This window comes from Eptesicus fuscus, chromosome 8 (genome assembly GCF_027574615.1).
Source record: "Eptesicus fuscus isolate TK198812 chromosome 8, DD_ASM_mEF_20220401, whole genome shotgun sequence".
Taxonomy (NCBI): Eukaryota; Metazoa; Chordata; class Mammalia; order Chiroptera; family Vespertilionidae; genus Eptesicus; species Eptesicus fuscus.
The window spans coordinates 78,489,101-78,503,492 of NC_072480.1; the positions used below are offsets into that span (position 1 = coordinate 78,489,101).

The 14,392-nt window shown below is 51.7% G+C and overlaps 1 protein-coding gene across 1 annotated transcript in view; it reads left to right on the forward strand.

The window, feature by feature from the left end:
* The window catches only part of ANK1 (ankyrin 1), a 208,456-nt gene that overhangs the window by 130,135 nt on the left and 63,929 nt on the right, over window positions 1-14,392 (forward strand). Inside the window, exons 3-9 of the mRNA XM_008143869.3 lie at window positions 2,371-2,469; window positions 6,647-6,745; window positions 7,339-7,437; window positions 8,465-8,650; window positions 11,414-11,512; window positions 11,936-12,034; window positions 12,329-12,427. Of these exons, the coding sequence (XP_008142091.2) occupies window positions 2,371-2,469; window positions 6,647-6,745; window positions 7,339-7,437; window positions 8,465-8,650; window positions 11,414-11,512; window positions 11,936-12,034; window positions 12,329-12,427 (780 nt within the window). The remainder of the gene's footprint in view (window positions 1-2,370; window positions 2,470-6,646; window positions 6,746-7,338; window positions 7,438-8,464; window positions 8,651-11,413; window positions 11,513-11,935; window positions 12,035-12,328; window positions 12,428-14,392) is intronic.

The following is a 14,392-nucleotide window of genomic DNA, read 5'->3' on the forward strand; positions in this document are numbered from 1 at the left end:
TCCTTTGAGGCATTCACGACCAAGAATGCTCATGGGAAGTAATTGTGCTGTGCAAGTGAGCACGAGAACTCCCCGACCCCACCCCACCCCCGCCGTCAGCACCCACCCGCCACACTCGATGCTGCCACAGCTGAGTCCCCTGCGATAAGCCTCCTGCAGCAGCTGCCCAGGCTCCCGCAGCGAGAAAACGCCACCCCAATTCCCACGTAATCACAGAATGCTGTGCTCAGCGCCAGAACCGTCTAGATAAGGCGCTTTGCAGATCGCAGTACTCACTCGGGAAGGGAGAAACTCCAGTGCAGACCTGCGTGAGGGGTGGGGGGGCGGGGGGAGTGGAGCAGGGGGGTGGGGGGAGTGGAGCAGGGGGGGCAGTGGTGGTGGCGGTGGCAGTGCTGGCAGGCTAGTTAAGGACACAGAGCTGGAGAAGTGGCGTCCGGAGCACAGTCACTTGACAAATTGCTTTTCAGTGAATTTGTGTTTTGCAAATTGATTTGAGGGGAACTGGTTTCCTTCAGCCCAATGGTCTCCCCGCTTCCCCAGATTCCTGTCCTAACAGATTGCTGTCTTGCCTTCAATCACTTTCTCCCTTTCTATTATCAAACTGGCTTTGACCTAGACTTGATCTGATGAGCTTATTCTCCCTGGGGTGTGAATAATTCACACCGCTTTGGACCCTATGTTTAATGGTGTTTGGAATCTACAAGAGGAGGAAATCCAATTTGCAGATATTGGCAGGGGGAACTATTAGGTGAAGGCGTCCTCTCATCACCCACCCCCACCTCTTGCCCCTCACCCCCACACACCTTGGTGAGGCTGGTGGTGCTGATGTGCAAAAAGATTTGGCCCACTGGGGGTGGAGTCTGATCTAAATAGAAAGTAGGTAAAGTTCCCTTCGGAGCCCACTCTTTTCTTTGGCATCCAGGGCACCTGTTATAGCTACCCTGTCTGAGGATCCTAGGCAAAGAGAGTTGTAAACACCTTCCATTCTCCCATCATGGGGCACCTGTCCTGGTCTCTGCTTCAGCAATTCCTCATTCCTTTCCTCTGCTGGTTTTAGCAAAGCAACGGGACTAATTTGTTAAGGGCCAGTGCACTACCATCCCCAGGTAGAATATTTGGTTTTAACAGGAATCTCCTGGAAACGATGCCCTGACACAAAGGGAGAATAGTAGTTTCAGGAACCCATGATGGGGCTGTGGAGATATTTGAAGATAGGTGAGTAAGGGACCCCTCAAATTACACCATCAGGAGCCAAGCCCCTCCACCTTGGTGGCCAGGCTCTGTCTTCTGGGGCACCCCCCGGAAAGGAATATGCTAGAACATAGTTGACCACAACAGGAGGAGGAAGGAGGGATGGGAGAAGAGGTGAGAACTGTTGATGGGGAAGGAGCAGGAGAGGAGCAAGGCACCAATGTCAGGATGGAGATTGCTTCGTGACTAAAACCATTTTCTCTGTGGAGCCAAGATCTACTCATCCGTTGGAAATGAAATTTGGTTCATTGGAATTAGTTCCGTCATGTTGTCAGAATAATTTGTGGCTCTAAGTAGCACTCTTTGAAGTCAGTTTTGGCCGGAGAGTTTGGAAGCAGCGAAGGGCGTGTCTCTGAAGACCAGGAAGCAGGAGAGGGATAGGAGCACTTGGGCCAGGATGCTTTCTCCAGGCGCAGCAGTAGCGTCCCCAGGTAGAGCTGAAACTTTCCTTGGTTCCTGAGGCTCCTGGTGGCCTGGTGATTGGGCATGGAAAACGGTTGCTCCATTTTTTTTTCCCTTTTCCCTACAATGTAACTGCCAGCTTTGGTCACATTTGAATGGCAAGGTGGCAAAGAAGCGATTTCCATACTAATTCTTTCTTTGAGGTAGGTGGTTGGTGGCATTTAGTGTTCATATGACCTTCTTTCAAAATGTATTATTTTTATTCAATGGACATCTAGCTCTACACATGTTTAGGGTGCACTGGTTTTGTCTCTTTCCTTTTCCTGGTTGCTGCCGTGAAAATGAATGAACAAGGGGGTTGAAGTTAATACCATTTCGATTAAGTGGATGCCTAAAGCCTGGGCAAGATCTGAATTTCAAGGTCATCCATTGGCTTTGTGAGAGCTTCCCACGCTCAATTCGTATCGAGGGGGTGGTGGTCTTGTTGTTATCCCCTCTTTCCCTGCTCCCCTGTTATCTGATGCTCTTTCAGAAGAGCTGCTCGCAGAGGCTGGCCCGGCCCTGCATGGCCTAAGCTGATACCACTCAGGGCCCCTCCAGCTCTCCCCTTCCGCCCTCCGCAAGGAAGGGGCCCTGTCCCAGCCGCTCGGAGCAGCAGGACACGCAGGATGCACAGTCCCACTAACCACACCCTCCCTGCCTCTCTGCTCTTTACAGAATGGGCTGAACGGCTTGCACCTGGCCTCGAAAGAAGGCCACGTGAAGATGGTGGTTGAACTTCTGCACAAAGAGATCATTCTAGAAACCACAACCAAGGTACGTCTCATGGGGGGTGAGGAAGCTTTACATTGACAATTCAAATGTGTGGGTCCTTCAGGTATCGTCCTGGCATGGAAAACAGCCCTTCATGAGCCCATGTTTGCATCCTTCTGATGTTCTCTTGTCTTTCCAGTCATTTCCCGGTTCTGTGAGTCCCTGAAGTCACAGGCCCCTGTTTCTGCAAAGATTCAGTAGGCCTTTACTTTGTCCGGATCATAGACTACCCTGGAATCAGTCTAAAAATAAACCCCATGCTCCAGTGGCTTCCTGCTTCCTCAGGGTCCTTGGCTCGAATACGGGGACTAAGAGCACCGTGAGCCCCACGGTCAGGTGCCCTGGGTCCGCATCCTGAGATACTTCCTACTCCGTGACCTTGAGCAACCTACTCTGTGACCTTGAGCAACCTACTCTGTGACCTTGAACAACCTAGTCCATGAAAAGCCTCCGTCTCCTCATCTGTAAAATGGAGAGTCTAATGCTCAGTTGCAGGATTGGCGTGAGAATGAAATGAGATAGTGCAGTCTACGAAATGCCTGGCACTGAGGGCTGTGGAAGAGTCCAGATCCCTCTCGCCTACTCTTCTTCAGCAAGTCTTCGTCTGTCTGTCAGCCCCAGGCTGTCTCCCCTCCTGACTGATTGCCTTGCACAGCCTCCTCTCTTCCCAGGAGGCACCCGGCAGGGGCTGAGTCACACCTCTCACCGCGTCTGTGCCTCTCCATAGCCATAGATTATAAACACCGGTGGCTTCAGTCCAGAAACCAAAGTCATGAGACGAATGCATCTACAGGTTGCAAACTCGGTTTTATTTCTAATATACATACATCATATCTGTTCAGTAAGCAGGATGCAGCCAGCACTGAAACACGAAACTAAGCAAAAAAAAGTTGCCTCTGATTTACTAACTCGAGTCCTGTTTCCTCTTCCCTTCCTTCCTCTGTCGTTTCCCGTGGTGTTTCTCTTGGGCTTACCCCTCCAGCCTCTCGTCTTCCATCTGCTATTGATTCAATGTGGTCTCACATCGGCCTCCCTTTCAGTCCCACGCAGCAAACGCTTTGCCGCCTCTCCAGCAGAGGCCCAGAAGAGCACTGTGCAGAGAACAGACATAATTTATGGTTACGAAGTGAACTACCCAAATATTATGAAGGTAGAATCATCTCCTGAGATAACATTCTGTAATTTTCATGTCATTTCCCGGAGGTGGAAAGATCTCACAGGTGAAACAGACAGAGCTGCTCTTCCTGAATGTGTGCGGGCACTTTTCTCTAAGGCCACGACAAACACCCACTGTTTCTGCCCTGCTCCTGCTGTGGGCGGGGGGGGGCGGGGGGGGTGGGGGGGCACCTGCGCTCTCCCCCGATGCTCTCGCTCACCTGGCTGCAAGCAGCGTGCCATCTGTGTGGGCCGGCGCAGCCTGTCTTCCCTGGCATCCCCCCAGGAGCTGCAAAAACGCTGTGCTTCAGCACTTTTGCTCTTTCCGAATTTCCCCCCTTTATTTGTTATCTTGCAAGCGAACCCTCGGCGTGTCGGTTGTTATTTATAGAAATGGTATCAGTCAGCGTGGTTTCCGAGTGCCATCCCGAGGGAGGGGGGGAGAGGTGAAACTGAAACCGTGGGCTGAGACAGTCATACAGATTGGGGGATTGTCACGGGCCTCGCAAGCCCGAGAAAGGTCTAGAAAAGAATAAAAAGCTAAAACCGATAGAGTTTTCTAAACTGGGCTTAGGAATTTTAAAAGCACAAGACAAATGCCTTCTCCCGCATCCTGCCACCTGCACCGCTCCGAGGCCGGAGCTCAGCGTCCAGGCTGGAGGTGCACGGGAGCAGCTTCAGTCCCTCCACTCACCCACCCAGACCGCCTGCAGCCGGCCTCCCGTCCCCGGGCTCCTGGGCGCCCTGGCCATGGAGACGGTGGGTCTGGGTGGGGCAAGTGTAGCTGAGCCTTTCTTCCTGCTCCTCAGGGGTGTGCTCCTTCATATGAGGGAGGGGCAGGGAACACAGAGCACCCCCCCTCCCTGTGACTCCTGACCCAGGGCCAGGGGGCCTTCTTGAGCCTTACTGTGTGTGCACAGATGGGGGCCGCGGGGGGTGGGGGGCAGTGGCTGCTTCCCAGGGTCTTCCCTCGGCTTTTATTTGTCCCCAGTGCTGCCCTCAGCCCCCATCTCGAAGATGACGTGGGCCAAGATCCACAGCCAGGGTCCCCGTCTAACCAGCTCCCCTTCACGGTGTAGACGGGCAGCTCTGGAGTAGAGTGATTTCTGGCGGGCAGGGGCAGATGAAAGAAACGTCCAACACAGCTTCCTGAGGGCGAGGAGCCCGAGACTCGGTCATCTCTGCCCCTCCATGCCTGACCTAGTGCCCGACACACACGTGCCCAGCCAGTGACCAACGAATGCATGGACGCAGTGCGCCTCCTTCCTCTAAAGGGGAGGCTTGGACTTCGGAGTCCCGGTTTCTAGAGGAGGTTCTGGTGCCAACAGTCCTGCCCCACTTCGTACAGCGAGCGAGTCGGACCCAAGTGCCAAGGCCTCTGAACGTGGGCTCTGCGGACTTCTATGAAACAGGATTGAAATAGCATCTATACAGTCGCTTCTGGCACTTACTCTCTGATGGATATCTGAGGAAGAACTCTCTTGTTTGTCAAATGAGACTTAAGGAGAGAGCAGAAAGACAAGTTCGGGAAGCACCAAGCAGGACCCTCCTGCCTGGTGCAGGCCACGTTTCAGAGGCAAAGATCTGAGCCCCTCCCGGGCCCGAGGGCACCTGTGATGGGGCCGCCTCACCCACCTGGGGGCGCTTGGGGCAGCGGTGACTGGGTGGCCACAGAGCTTAGGCCCCAGGCGGCTCAGTTCCACCTGGACGAGGACCCTTCTCTCCCAGGAGACGGCCGGCCAAAGCGCTTGCAGCGGTCTGAAGCCCCTGCTTGTAGGGCATGAGTTTCCTGAGACGGACAGACTAGCGTAGTTAAAAACTCGACACCACCTGAACCAGGAAAAATGAGGTCGTTTGAGATCTCTGCTCCGAAGTAGTGGAGGGACAGAAGGGTCCAGCTGTGGTCCCATCTCTACCTCCCTCCCTCCCCCCCCCCCCCGCCCTATTTGACAGAGGTTGTCAGGCGGGGCCTGTCCTGCCTGCCTCTCACCGAGCATGGGTGCCAGTGGGGACGAGTAGGTGAGTCATCCTTGGAAAAAGCGCTGACGCTCCAGCCCCAGGACATCCAGGCAGGAAGGAGCCGGGCAGGGAAGCTGGCATCCTGGAACCCACAGAGCCTTCTGGACCCGAAGGCCGTCCAGGAATTCCTGTGAAATACCTGGAAGAATCCCGACCAGAAAACCTGGGTGTTCCACTCGCCTCCTCAGAACCCCACTGGGTTCTTAGTCTCGGTTGTCGGTTCTTAGCTTTTAAAAAGTTGACTTTAAAACCATTGTGTATCTCACTTTCTTCTACTGTCTATTCTTTCCAGCTTTTCTCTCTTATTTGGTGAACGCTTGCTCATAACATGTACTTATTAACGTTTCAAGTAATCTTTTTTTTTTTTGTATTTTCCTTTGTCAGGTTTTTTTCTATTTATTTTTCCCCATGGACTTTCATGTTTTCCTTCTTTTCCTCGATATGGTTCATTTTATTATCCCCCAACTCCTTTAGATATTTCTACCCCTTTTATTCTGTTTGACACTTTACTCCCTCTCTTCCTCTCTCACTCCCTCTGTCCACGTTGGTCCAGCTTCGCTTGGTGGGTCACAGCATCCGGGGTGCTGAGCCGGTAGGATCTCCTGGCCTCCTTTTCCACAGAGCCCATTGTCCTGCAGTTACAGGTCGGGAGGCGCTGGAAGTCCAGAGGAGGACAAGTGCCTGGCACACCTTCAGGGTGGGTCCTGAAGAGGCTGGCTGTTAGCAGGTGACACGACGCTGCACCTGCCCGCAGCCGATCAGTGTTGAGAAGTCAGTTGGCTTTCTTATTCTTTGACATTAGTTTTTCACGGAGAACAGGAAGGATGTCCCTCTTGTGCTTTCAGCACTATCTCAAGATGGATGGTGGGTCAGGTGTGTTGTCTACCCCCTTTGACCTTCAAGAAAGCCACTGCGCACCCCCAAACAGCATCCTTGTTCCTATACCTTTAACAGTCACGTATGAAGGCGTGGTGGGAAATCTCTTCTCCCTCCCTGTGTGTTTCAGAAAGGGAACACGGCTCTGCACATCGCCGCCCTCGCTGGTCAGGACGAGGTGGTCCGGGAGCTCGTCAATTATGGCGCCAATGTCAACGCCCAGTCCCAGGTGTGGCTCTCTGCGGTCCCTGCGCTAGAGGGCGCTCTTTCCTTCTTCACCTGTGTGTCTGTTACACCGCGGGCGCATGGGCTACTGGGCTGCACACACTGCGCAGCTGAGTCCACATTTGCTAGTGATATGCCTCCAAGCAACGACGAAGGCATCTTTAGTATTTTTTCACACTTCTACACATTCTAAGCATGATGTGGTTGGTCATGGTGGACCTCGTCTCTGTTCAGTAAACCAGCCAAATAGTATATTTAGTTGTGACCCATTTGGGGAGAGAAGCTGTGTATGGGGACTGGGACATGTGCAAATAGAGGAGAAGTGTGTGGGAGAGGCTGATGGACGGAGACGAGGGGCAGAAACAGACTTCCACGGAGTGTCGCCCCCACCTTGTGGCCTTTTGTAATCATCCCAATGGGCCATTTCAAAGGGCAGTGAGTTTTTAGACCTGGAGATACGGGTGGGGATATTGCCCTGTGGGTTAGGTGAAAACAGGGAGTGAGAGCGCTGTCCTCCAGTGTAGAGATTTTTGCACTGGTTTTAGCATCTCTCACTGTGGTGGGTGACGTGCAATGACTTTTTCTCTTGGTTTACAGAAAGGCTTCACACCCCTGTACATGGCAGCACAAGAGAATCACTTGGAAGTGGTGAAGTTCTTACTGGAGAATGGAGCTAACCAGAATGTAGCCACAGAAGTAAGTACCTTGGGAAATGGCCTCACCGCCAGAAGTCTCCAGGGGTCGGACATGGTTGCGGGGCATGTGTTCCTGAGGCCCGGCTGGAGGTGCAGCCTGTGTCCTGATCAATGCGGTGTCATTGAGCGCTCTTGACCTTCAGATCCCTGCCCTCCTCCTGGCTGCTGTTGGCTCTGCAGGGCAGTAAGAGACAGAGCCATGGGTCTTGAGGAATGCCCAGGCACATAGCAGAGAAATGACATCAGAGTCTAACATGTCGCTTCCACTATAACCAACACTGAAGGCGGGACAGGGGTGGGGGTGGGGCAGCTGTGTATGATTGACAGGTCTGCTTTGGACCTTAATGAGAAAGTCTCTTGCCATGAGTCCACGGTGCACCCTCGACAAGTTAATTAACTCTGATCCTGAATTTTGTCATTGATGAAACGATGACGTTGAACCTGAAGCTAAGGCTTCTCTTGCGCCTTATCGCTGTAAAGACTCAATTACATAACTCTGTTATCATTCTGCTTCGCCAGTTCATGGGGTCCCAGTGTACAACTGAGGGAATGAATAACAGTAGCTCACAACTAACTTCTCAGTGCCTGACATGGTTTCTAGCTTTTGGTAGGTGTTCATTAATTTTCGTGAAATAAATAAGGGAATACTCGTTCACCATGTTTAAGGCACTGTCCTGGCACCAGTAGTTGCGATGAGAAGAGGTAGGAAAAGAAACAAATGCTTCTCATAGCACTCAGACTGGGAACCAACTATAAAGGCAAAGTAAGTCAGTGCTTAAGAAGAACGACTGTAGGTTCTGTGAGGTAGCAGAGGAGAGGGGCGTCAAGAAAGGCTTCAAGGAGGAGGTGGCATTGACGTGGGACTTAGAGGAGGGTGGGAGGGCTTTGAAGAGCAGAGGACTGGAGGCCGAGGGCCTGTTATGAGCAAGAGCCCTGAGGTGTGGTCACGTGGGTCCTGCCTGAGGCCAGCCGGGCGGGGGTCGGCCACAGTCAGAGCAAATCGACCTTTCCTCCTCCCCTCTGGCCAGGACGGCTTCACCCCTCTCGCCGTGGCTCTGCAGCAGGGCCACGAGAACGTGGTGGCACACCTCATCAACTACGGGACGAAGGGGAAGGTGCGCCTCCCTGCCCTGCACATCGCGGCCCGCAACGACGACACCCGGACGGCTGCGGTGCTTCTGCAGAATGACCCCAACCCGGACGTGCTTTCCAAGGTGAGGGCAGCCTGACGGAGGACAGGAGAAGTCTAGAGCCTAGACCATGGAGACCTACGGGTTACAGAGGCAGCTCCCCCAGACCAGACGTGGTGCTAGCCGTTACACGGAGCACCAGCCCCACGGTGACTTCAGGCCCCCACTAGGACATCTAGGAGCCCCACTGTAAACCCCTGGTGGACACTGAGGAAAATGTGCTTGGCGTGGAGCAGGGAAGGTTTCTGTTGCTCCCGGCCATCCAGAAAGTGTCCAGGTGGGCAGGCTGGGTCTCCGCCAGAGTGAAACTTTGGAATCCCAGCAGGTGGTGTTCTAGAACCGTGGTCGGCAAACTCATTAGTCAGCAGAGCCAAATATCAACAGTACAACGATTGAAATTTCTTTTGAGAACCGAAAACCGACTTCTGCGCATGGGCCTCGAAGTTTCAATCGCACTGTACCTGCGCGCCCACACGTGGTATTTTGTGGAAGAGCCACACTCAAGGGGCCAAAGAGCCGCATGTGGCTCGAGAGCCGCAGTTTGCTGACCACTGTTCTAGAATATTGTTTTCCTGGCTGCCCCCTGGTGGAGGGAGGGAGTGACCCCACATGTGGAGAGGAGACCGTGGAGGGTCATCCAGGGGGCCTGCACAGCTAGCCACCTGGACATGCTGTCTGACGTTTTGAGTCACTGCTGACCCACTCTCTGTAAGTTTAGGTGGCTCATTTCTTCTCTTGCTGTGGGAATTGACTTGCATTTGGGTTATTCTTAGAGGCCCCTCACCCCGCGGTCCATGGGTTTGGTCTGGAAAAGTGCTGACTGGGTAGGTAGGGTTTGAGGTTATGGAACAGAAAGATGGCAATAGATCCACCAAGGGATTGGAGGTCTGCATTCTGCGGTGAGTCATTATACCCTGTAAGGGGGCTGAAACATCCCTAGAACTGAGATCATGGACCCAATCCCACTTCTGACTCATGAATTAAAATCTCTTCATAAGTAAGCACTCAGATGAAAGGGCCTACAGAGTTGGAGGCAATCCTAGTCCATGGTTTGTCCGTGTGAACCACAGAACAAAGAATGTGGGTCACTTGGGGGCCATACCTATTTTTTTAAAAAATATGTTTTTATTGATTTCAGAGAGATGAAGGGAAAGGGAGAGAGGGATAGAAACATCAATTATGAGAGAGAATCATTGATCCGCTGTCTCCTGCACACCTCCTACTGCAACCTGGGCATGTGCCCTGACAGGGAATCGAACCGTGACCTCCTGGTTCACGAGTCAACACTTAATCCCTGAGCCACACTGGCCAGGCTAGCTTTTTATCTTTTAGGTTTTTGTATGGTGGTAAGTTTTGTTTTGTTTTTAATTTATTGGGGTGACATGGTTAAGAAGATTATGTAGGTCCAAAACCGGTTTGGCTCAGTGGATAGAGCGTCGGCCTTCGGACTCAAGGGTCCCAGGTTCGATTCCGGTCAAGGGCATGTACCTTGGTTGCGGGCACATCCCCAGTAGGGGGTGTGCAAGAGGCAGCTGATTGATGTTTCTCTCTCATCGATGTTTCTAACTCTCTATCCCTCTCACTTCCTCTCTGTAAAAAATCAATAAAATATATTTTTTAAAAAAGAAGATTATGTAGGTTTCAAGTGTACATTTCTATGATACATGATATCTGTGTATTGCTTTGTGTGCCTACCACCCAAAGTCAAATCATCTTCCTTCCCCATATATTTGGTTCCCTGTACCCTTTACTACTCCCTCACCCCCTTTCCCTCTGGTAACCACCATACTCTTGTCTGTGTCTCTGAGTTTTTGTTTATTTATTTTTGTTTGTTTACTTGTTGCTTACAGTTCTATACCCCAAATATGAGTGAAATCAGATGGTTCTTAACGTTTTCTGCCTTTTTGCTTAGCATGATATTCTCAAGGTCCATTCATGTTGTCGCAAATGGAAATATCTCATCTTTTCTTTTTTTTTTTTTTAATTTCTTTATTGATTAAGGTGTCACATATTTGTCCTCATCCCCCCATTCCCTTCCCCCCCCCTCCCCACGCATGCCCCAACTCCCTGTTGAACTTAACCGTTGGATAGGATCATATGCATGCATACAAGTCCTTTGGTTGAACTCTCCCCCTCCCCCCACCCTCCCGTATCCTCCCTCTGAGGCCCGATAGTCCGATCGATGCCTCCTTGCTTCTGGTTCTGTTCTTGTTCCTCAGTCTATGTTGTTCATCATTTCCCCTAGATGAGCGAGATCATATGTCACTAGATATATACTTATGAGAACTGAATGTGAGACAAGCAATAATAGTTATGCTGACAGGCAAATGAATCAGTCTGTAGTGAGTTTCTTTCTGGACCAACAGTTCTTTTGAGACCCAATTTCAATGTCCACCAGTTCCTTATGTGTACATGTCAGCACTGACCCCTCATCTCATCTTTTCTTATGGCGGAGTAGTATTCCACTGTATATATGTAGCACATCCTCTTTATCCAGTGATCTATGAAGGACACTTTGGTTGTTTCCATGTCTTGGTCACCAGGAATAATGCTGCAATGACTATAGGGGTGCACATAGCTTTGCAAATAATTTTCACCTGGATTTTGAATGCAACCTGTCACAGACTCTCTCGACCCCTCCAGCAAAGGTGCTCATCAGCCTAACTCTGCTTGATGTGTGGGGTCCTCTGGCCCGGCCGGCGTTGTCGGAATCCCTGGGCTGATGCTGAGATAGAAATGACAGTACATGGCACGTGACAAGATGTCCCCCCCTCTGTTGTGCCCCAGACAGGATTTACCCCCCTCCACATCGCAGCTCACTATGAGAACCTCAACGTGGCCCAGTTACTCCTCAACCGGGGAGCCAGTGTCAACTTCACGCCACAGGTGAGCTCTCTGGCGGGCCAGGGCTCGGGGGGCCTAGAGTCTAGATGCTCCCACCTCTCTCCTATGGCAGCATGAATTCCCCCGATTGCAGGAGGGGCTGTGGCTCCCTGTTGGTAGGTTTCTAATTACACGCCCCTCAGTCTCCTTGTGCCCCTTCTAGAGGGGGAAATCCTGGAGGGTGGGACTGGTTTGCTTTCTCCAGTGCTGACCCTGGGAGACGTGGGCTTGGCCAGCGTGCTGTGATTAACACAAAATACAGGTTTTGAATCTTTCTTTGGCAAGAAATGTCCTCACAGTAGGTTTAATGTGGCTGTTAGTTCTACTGCCGTTGCAGGGCGGGGCCGGGGGCAGGAGGGGTAGGGTAGGGAGCAGCTGCTTTCCCCAGGAGGATGCACGCCCTGACTGGTCCTGTTCTCCCTCCAGAACGGCATCACGCCACTGCACATCGCCTCCCGCAGGGGGAACGTGATCATGGTGCGGCTCCTGCTGGACCGCGGGGCCCAGATAGAAACAAGGACCAAGGTGGGTGCCAGTAGACCCCGTGGCAAGGCCAGGGGAGGGATTCTACCTTCCAGAGTCTAACCCGGGGTGGTGGGGCTCGGTGATGAGCTGGTGGTGGGCCGGCAGCCTCCCGGAGCAGCGCACCGCGGGAGACAGGGGGCAGCAGGAGACAATAACAAGACAGTAATGGAGTCAAGCTGGTCCTCAAGGAGGCATCGTGCTCCTGTGGTGGGAATGATGCTGGGGCAGCCTTCTCTCCAACGGCCTCTGATAGGTGCCTTTGGGGCTTTCTCTTTGTGACTCTATTTTTTAAAGGATGAATTGACACCTCTCCACTGTGCAGCTCGGAATGGGCACGTGCGAATCTCAGAGATCCTGCTGGACCACGGGGCACCCATCCAAGCCAAAACCAAGGTGCGTGCCTCCTTTCCACGAGGAGTATCTTGTAGACCGGGCCCCAGGCCAGGCCAGCCTGGGATCCTAACACTGCTAACTGAGCCAGAGTGCATGACTGCCCCAATGCCCGTTGCATAGGAGGCACTCTCTATAGCCCTAATGATTATCTTGATCGGGGTCAGCAAAATTTTCTCTAAGGGCCAGATAGTAAATATTTTCAGGCTTTGCAGGCCATGGTCTCTGTCTCAATGACTCAATTCCACCATTAGAGCAGGAAAGCAACCATGGATGATAATATGCAAACTAGCAGCCGTGTTCCAATAAAACTTTATTTACAAACACAGCCAACAGGCCAGATTTGACCCCCAGGCTGCAATTGTCCATAGCTTCAGATCAACCCTTGTCTATTTCACCCTGGCTCCAGAAAAGACAGGAGCTAACCCTTGGAAAAGTCTTCAGAGCCGGGCCAGGCTGGAGTAAAGTTAAAAAGAAAACAAAGCGGTTCTTTTCAGTGTCCATTAGGACCAGAGCCAAGGCCTATCCGTCAGTTCTCATAGCAGGTCTTGAGTCTTCCTGGGGCTAATGTTGTCAGACCACCCGGTGCTGCCTACACCTCCTCCAGGCCCCGTTCCCCATTCTTTGGGGTGGATTTAAAGGATGTGAGTTTAGAACAGTGAGGCAGAAACCAGGCCCAGTGTGGCCACTCTGGAGGTTTTCTGTGAGAAGTTCTATGTCATAAAGTTGTAGCACAGTTCTTAACCATGCAAGGCAATTTATTTCCTGACAAATGATCATGTGAGTATTCTACAGAGCTCTCTGTAATTTGGGTCATGATTCACAGCACCAAGCTGGCGTGTGTGTGTGTGTGTGTGTGTGTGTGTGTGTGTGTGTGTTGGGTGAAGGTATCCTCTACTAAACAAGTTTATATCTCATTTAATCCTCCGTCCAAGGCTGCTGGGCTACTCTGCCCCTTTGAGCATGCCTCTTACTCCCTCTGTGCCTCCATTTCTTCATCTAGAGAGCTCTCCTCCTCTCTCCCAGGGTTTCAGGGATGATTACATGAAATAACATCTTTGAAAGTACATGTAAAAGCAAAAGTCCTCAGAGAAGTGGAGGTATAATTGCTACTACCACTTATTAGGTCAGGAAATTCTCAACATGTTTCCACAGAGGGCCTGTTTTTAAAACTCATAAATGTCCTAAGTTAGTAATGCTCTTATATTATCTAGATTATTAAAATGGGACCTAAAAAAGATGGTCATGAAAATTCTTTACTGAGAATGTCCTTCTTTTCAATTGGGAAACATGGTATGACCTGTTTAAAATGCAGTGAGTGGAATGAAGTGTGTTGGTTTGCTAGGGCTGCTATAACAAAGTGCCACGCCCTGGGAGGGGGACCTTTGCGGGGGCCTGATGTGGCGGGGGCCAAACATGGCGGGGATCTCCCTTTTCCGCGTCCCGCGCGGAAAGAGAGATGAATGAACCGGTTCTAAGTGGAGGCGGCCAGGGATTGAGAAATAATAGAAATAAAGTAAACAAGACGCAAAAAAAGATTCATGAAGCTGGGGCTGGGTGGGACGCCATCTTTTCTCTCTGATGGAGAGGCAGCATGACGACGACCCTGAGCCACCCAGCAGGTTTATCTTATATCCCAAAAATCCAGGAAGTAACACCAAAACTTAGGCTCAAAGGAGCTTATTTGCATTCTTAACTAGGCCCCAGCATTACTGAATTTACATATCTAGACCCGCCCCTGCGGACACCCGGGCTGCTGTGAAGTCAGAACTGATTAACATGTCCAGCCTCATTGGGGAAGCATGTTCCCAGGGCGTGGCTCGGCCTAAGCCCTGAGTTCGGCTGATGATAATTAAGGAAATGCCCAGGTGCCTCCCAGGCGGCCCTCTACAGGCCTTAAACCACAGAAGGTTATTGTCGCACAGTCTGGAGGTCAAGGTCAGCAGGGTTGGCTCCTCCGAGGCTGTG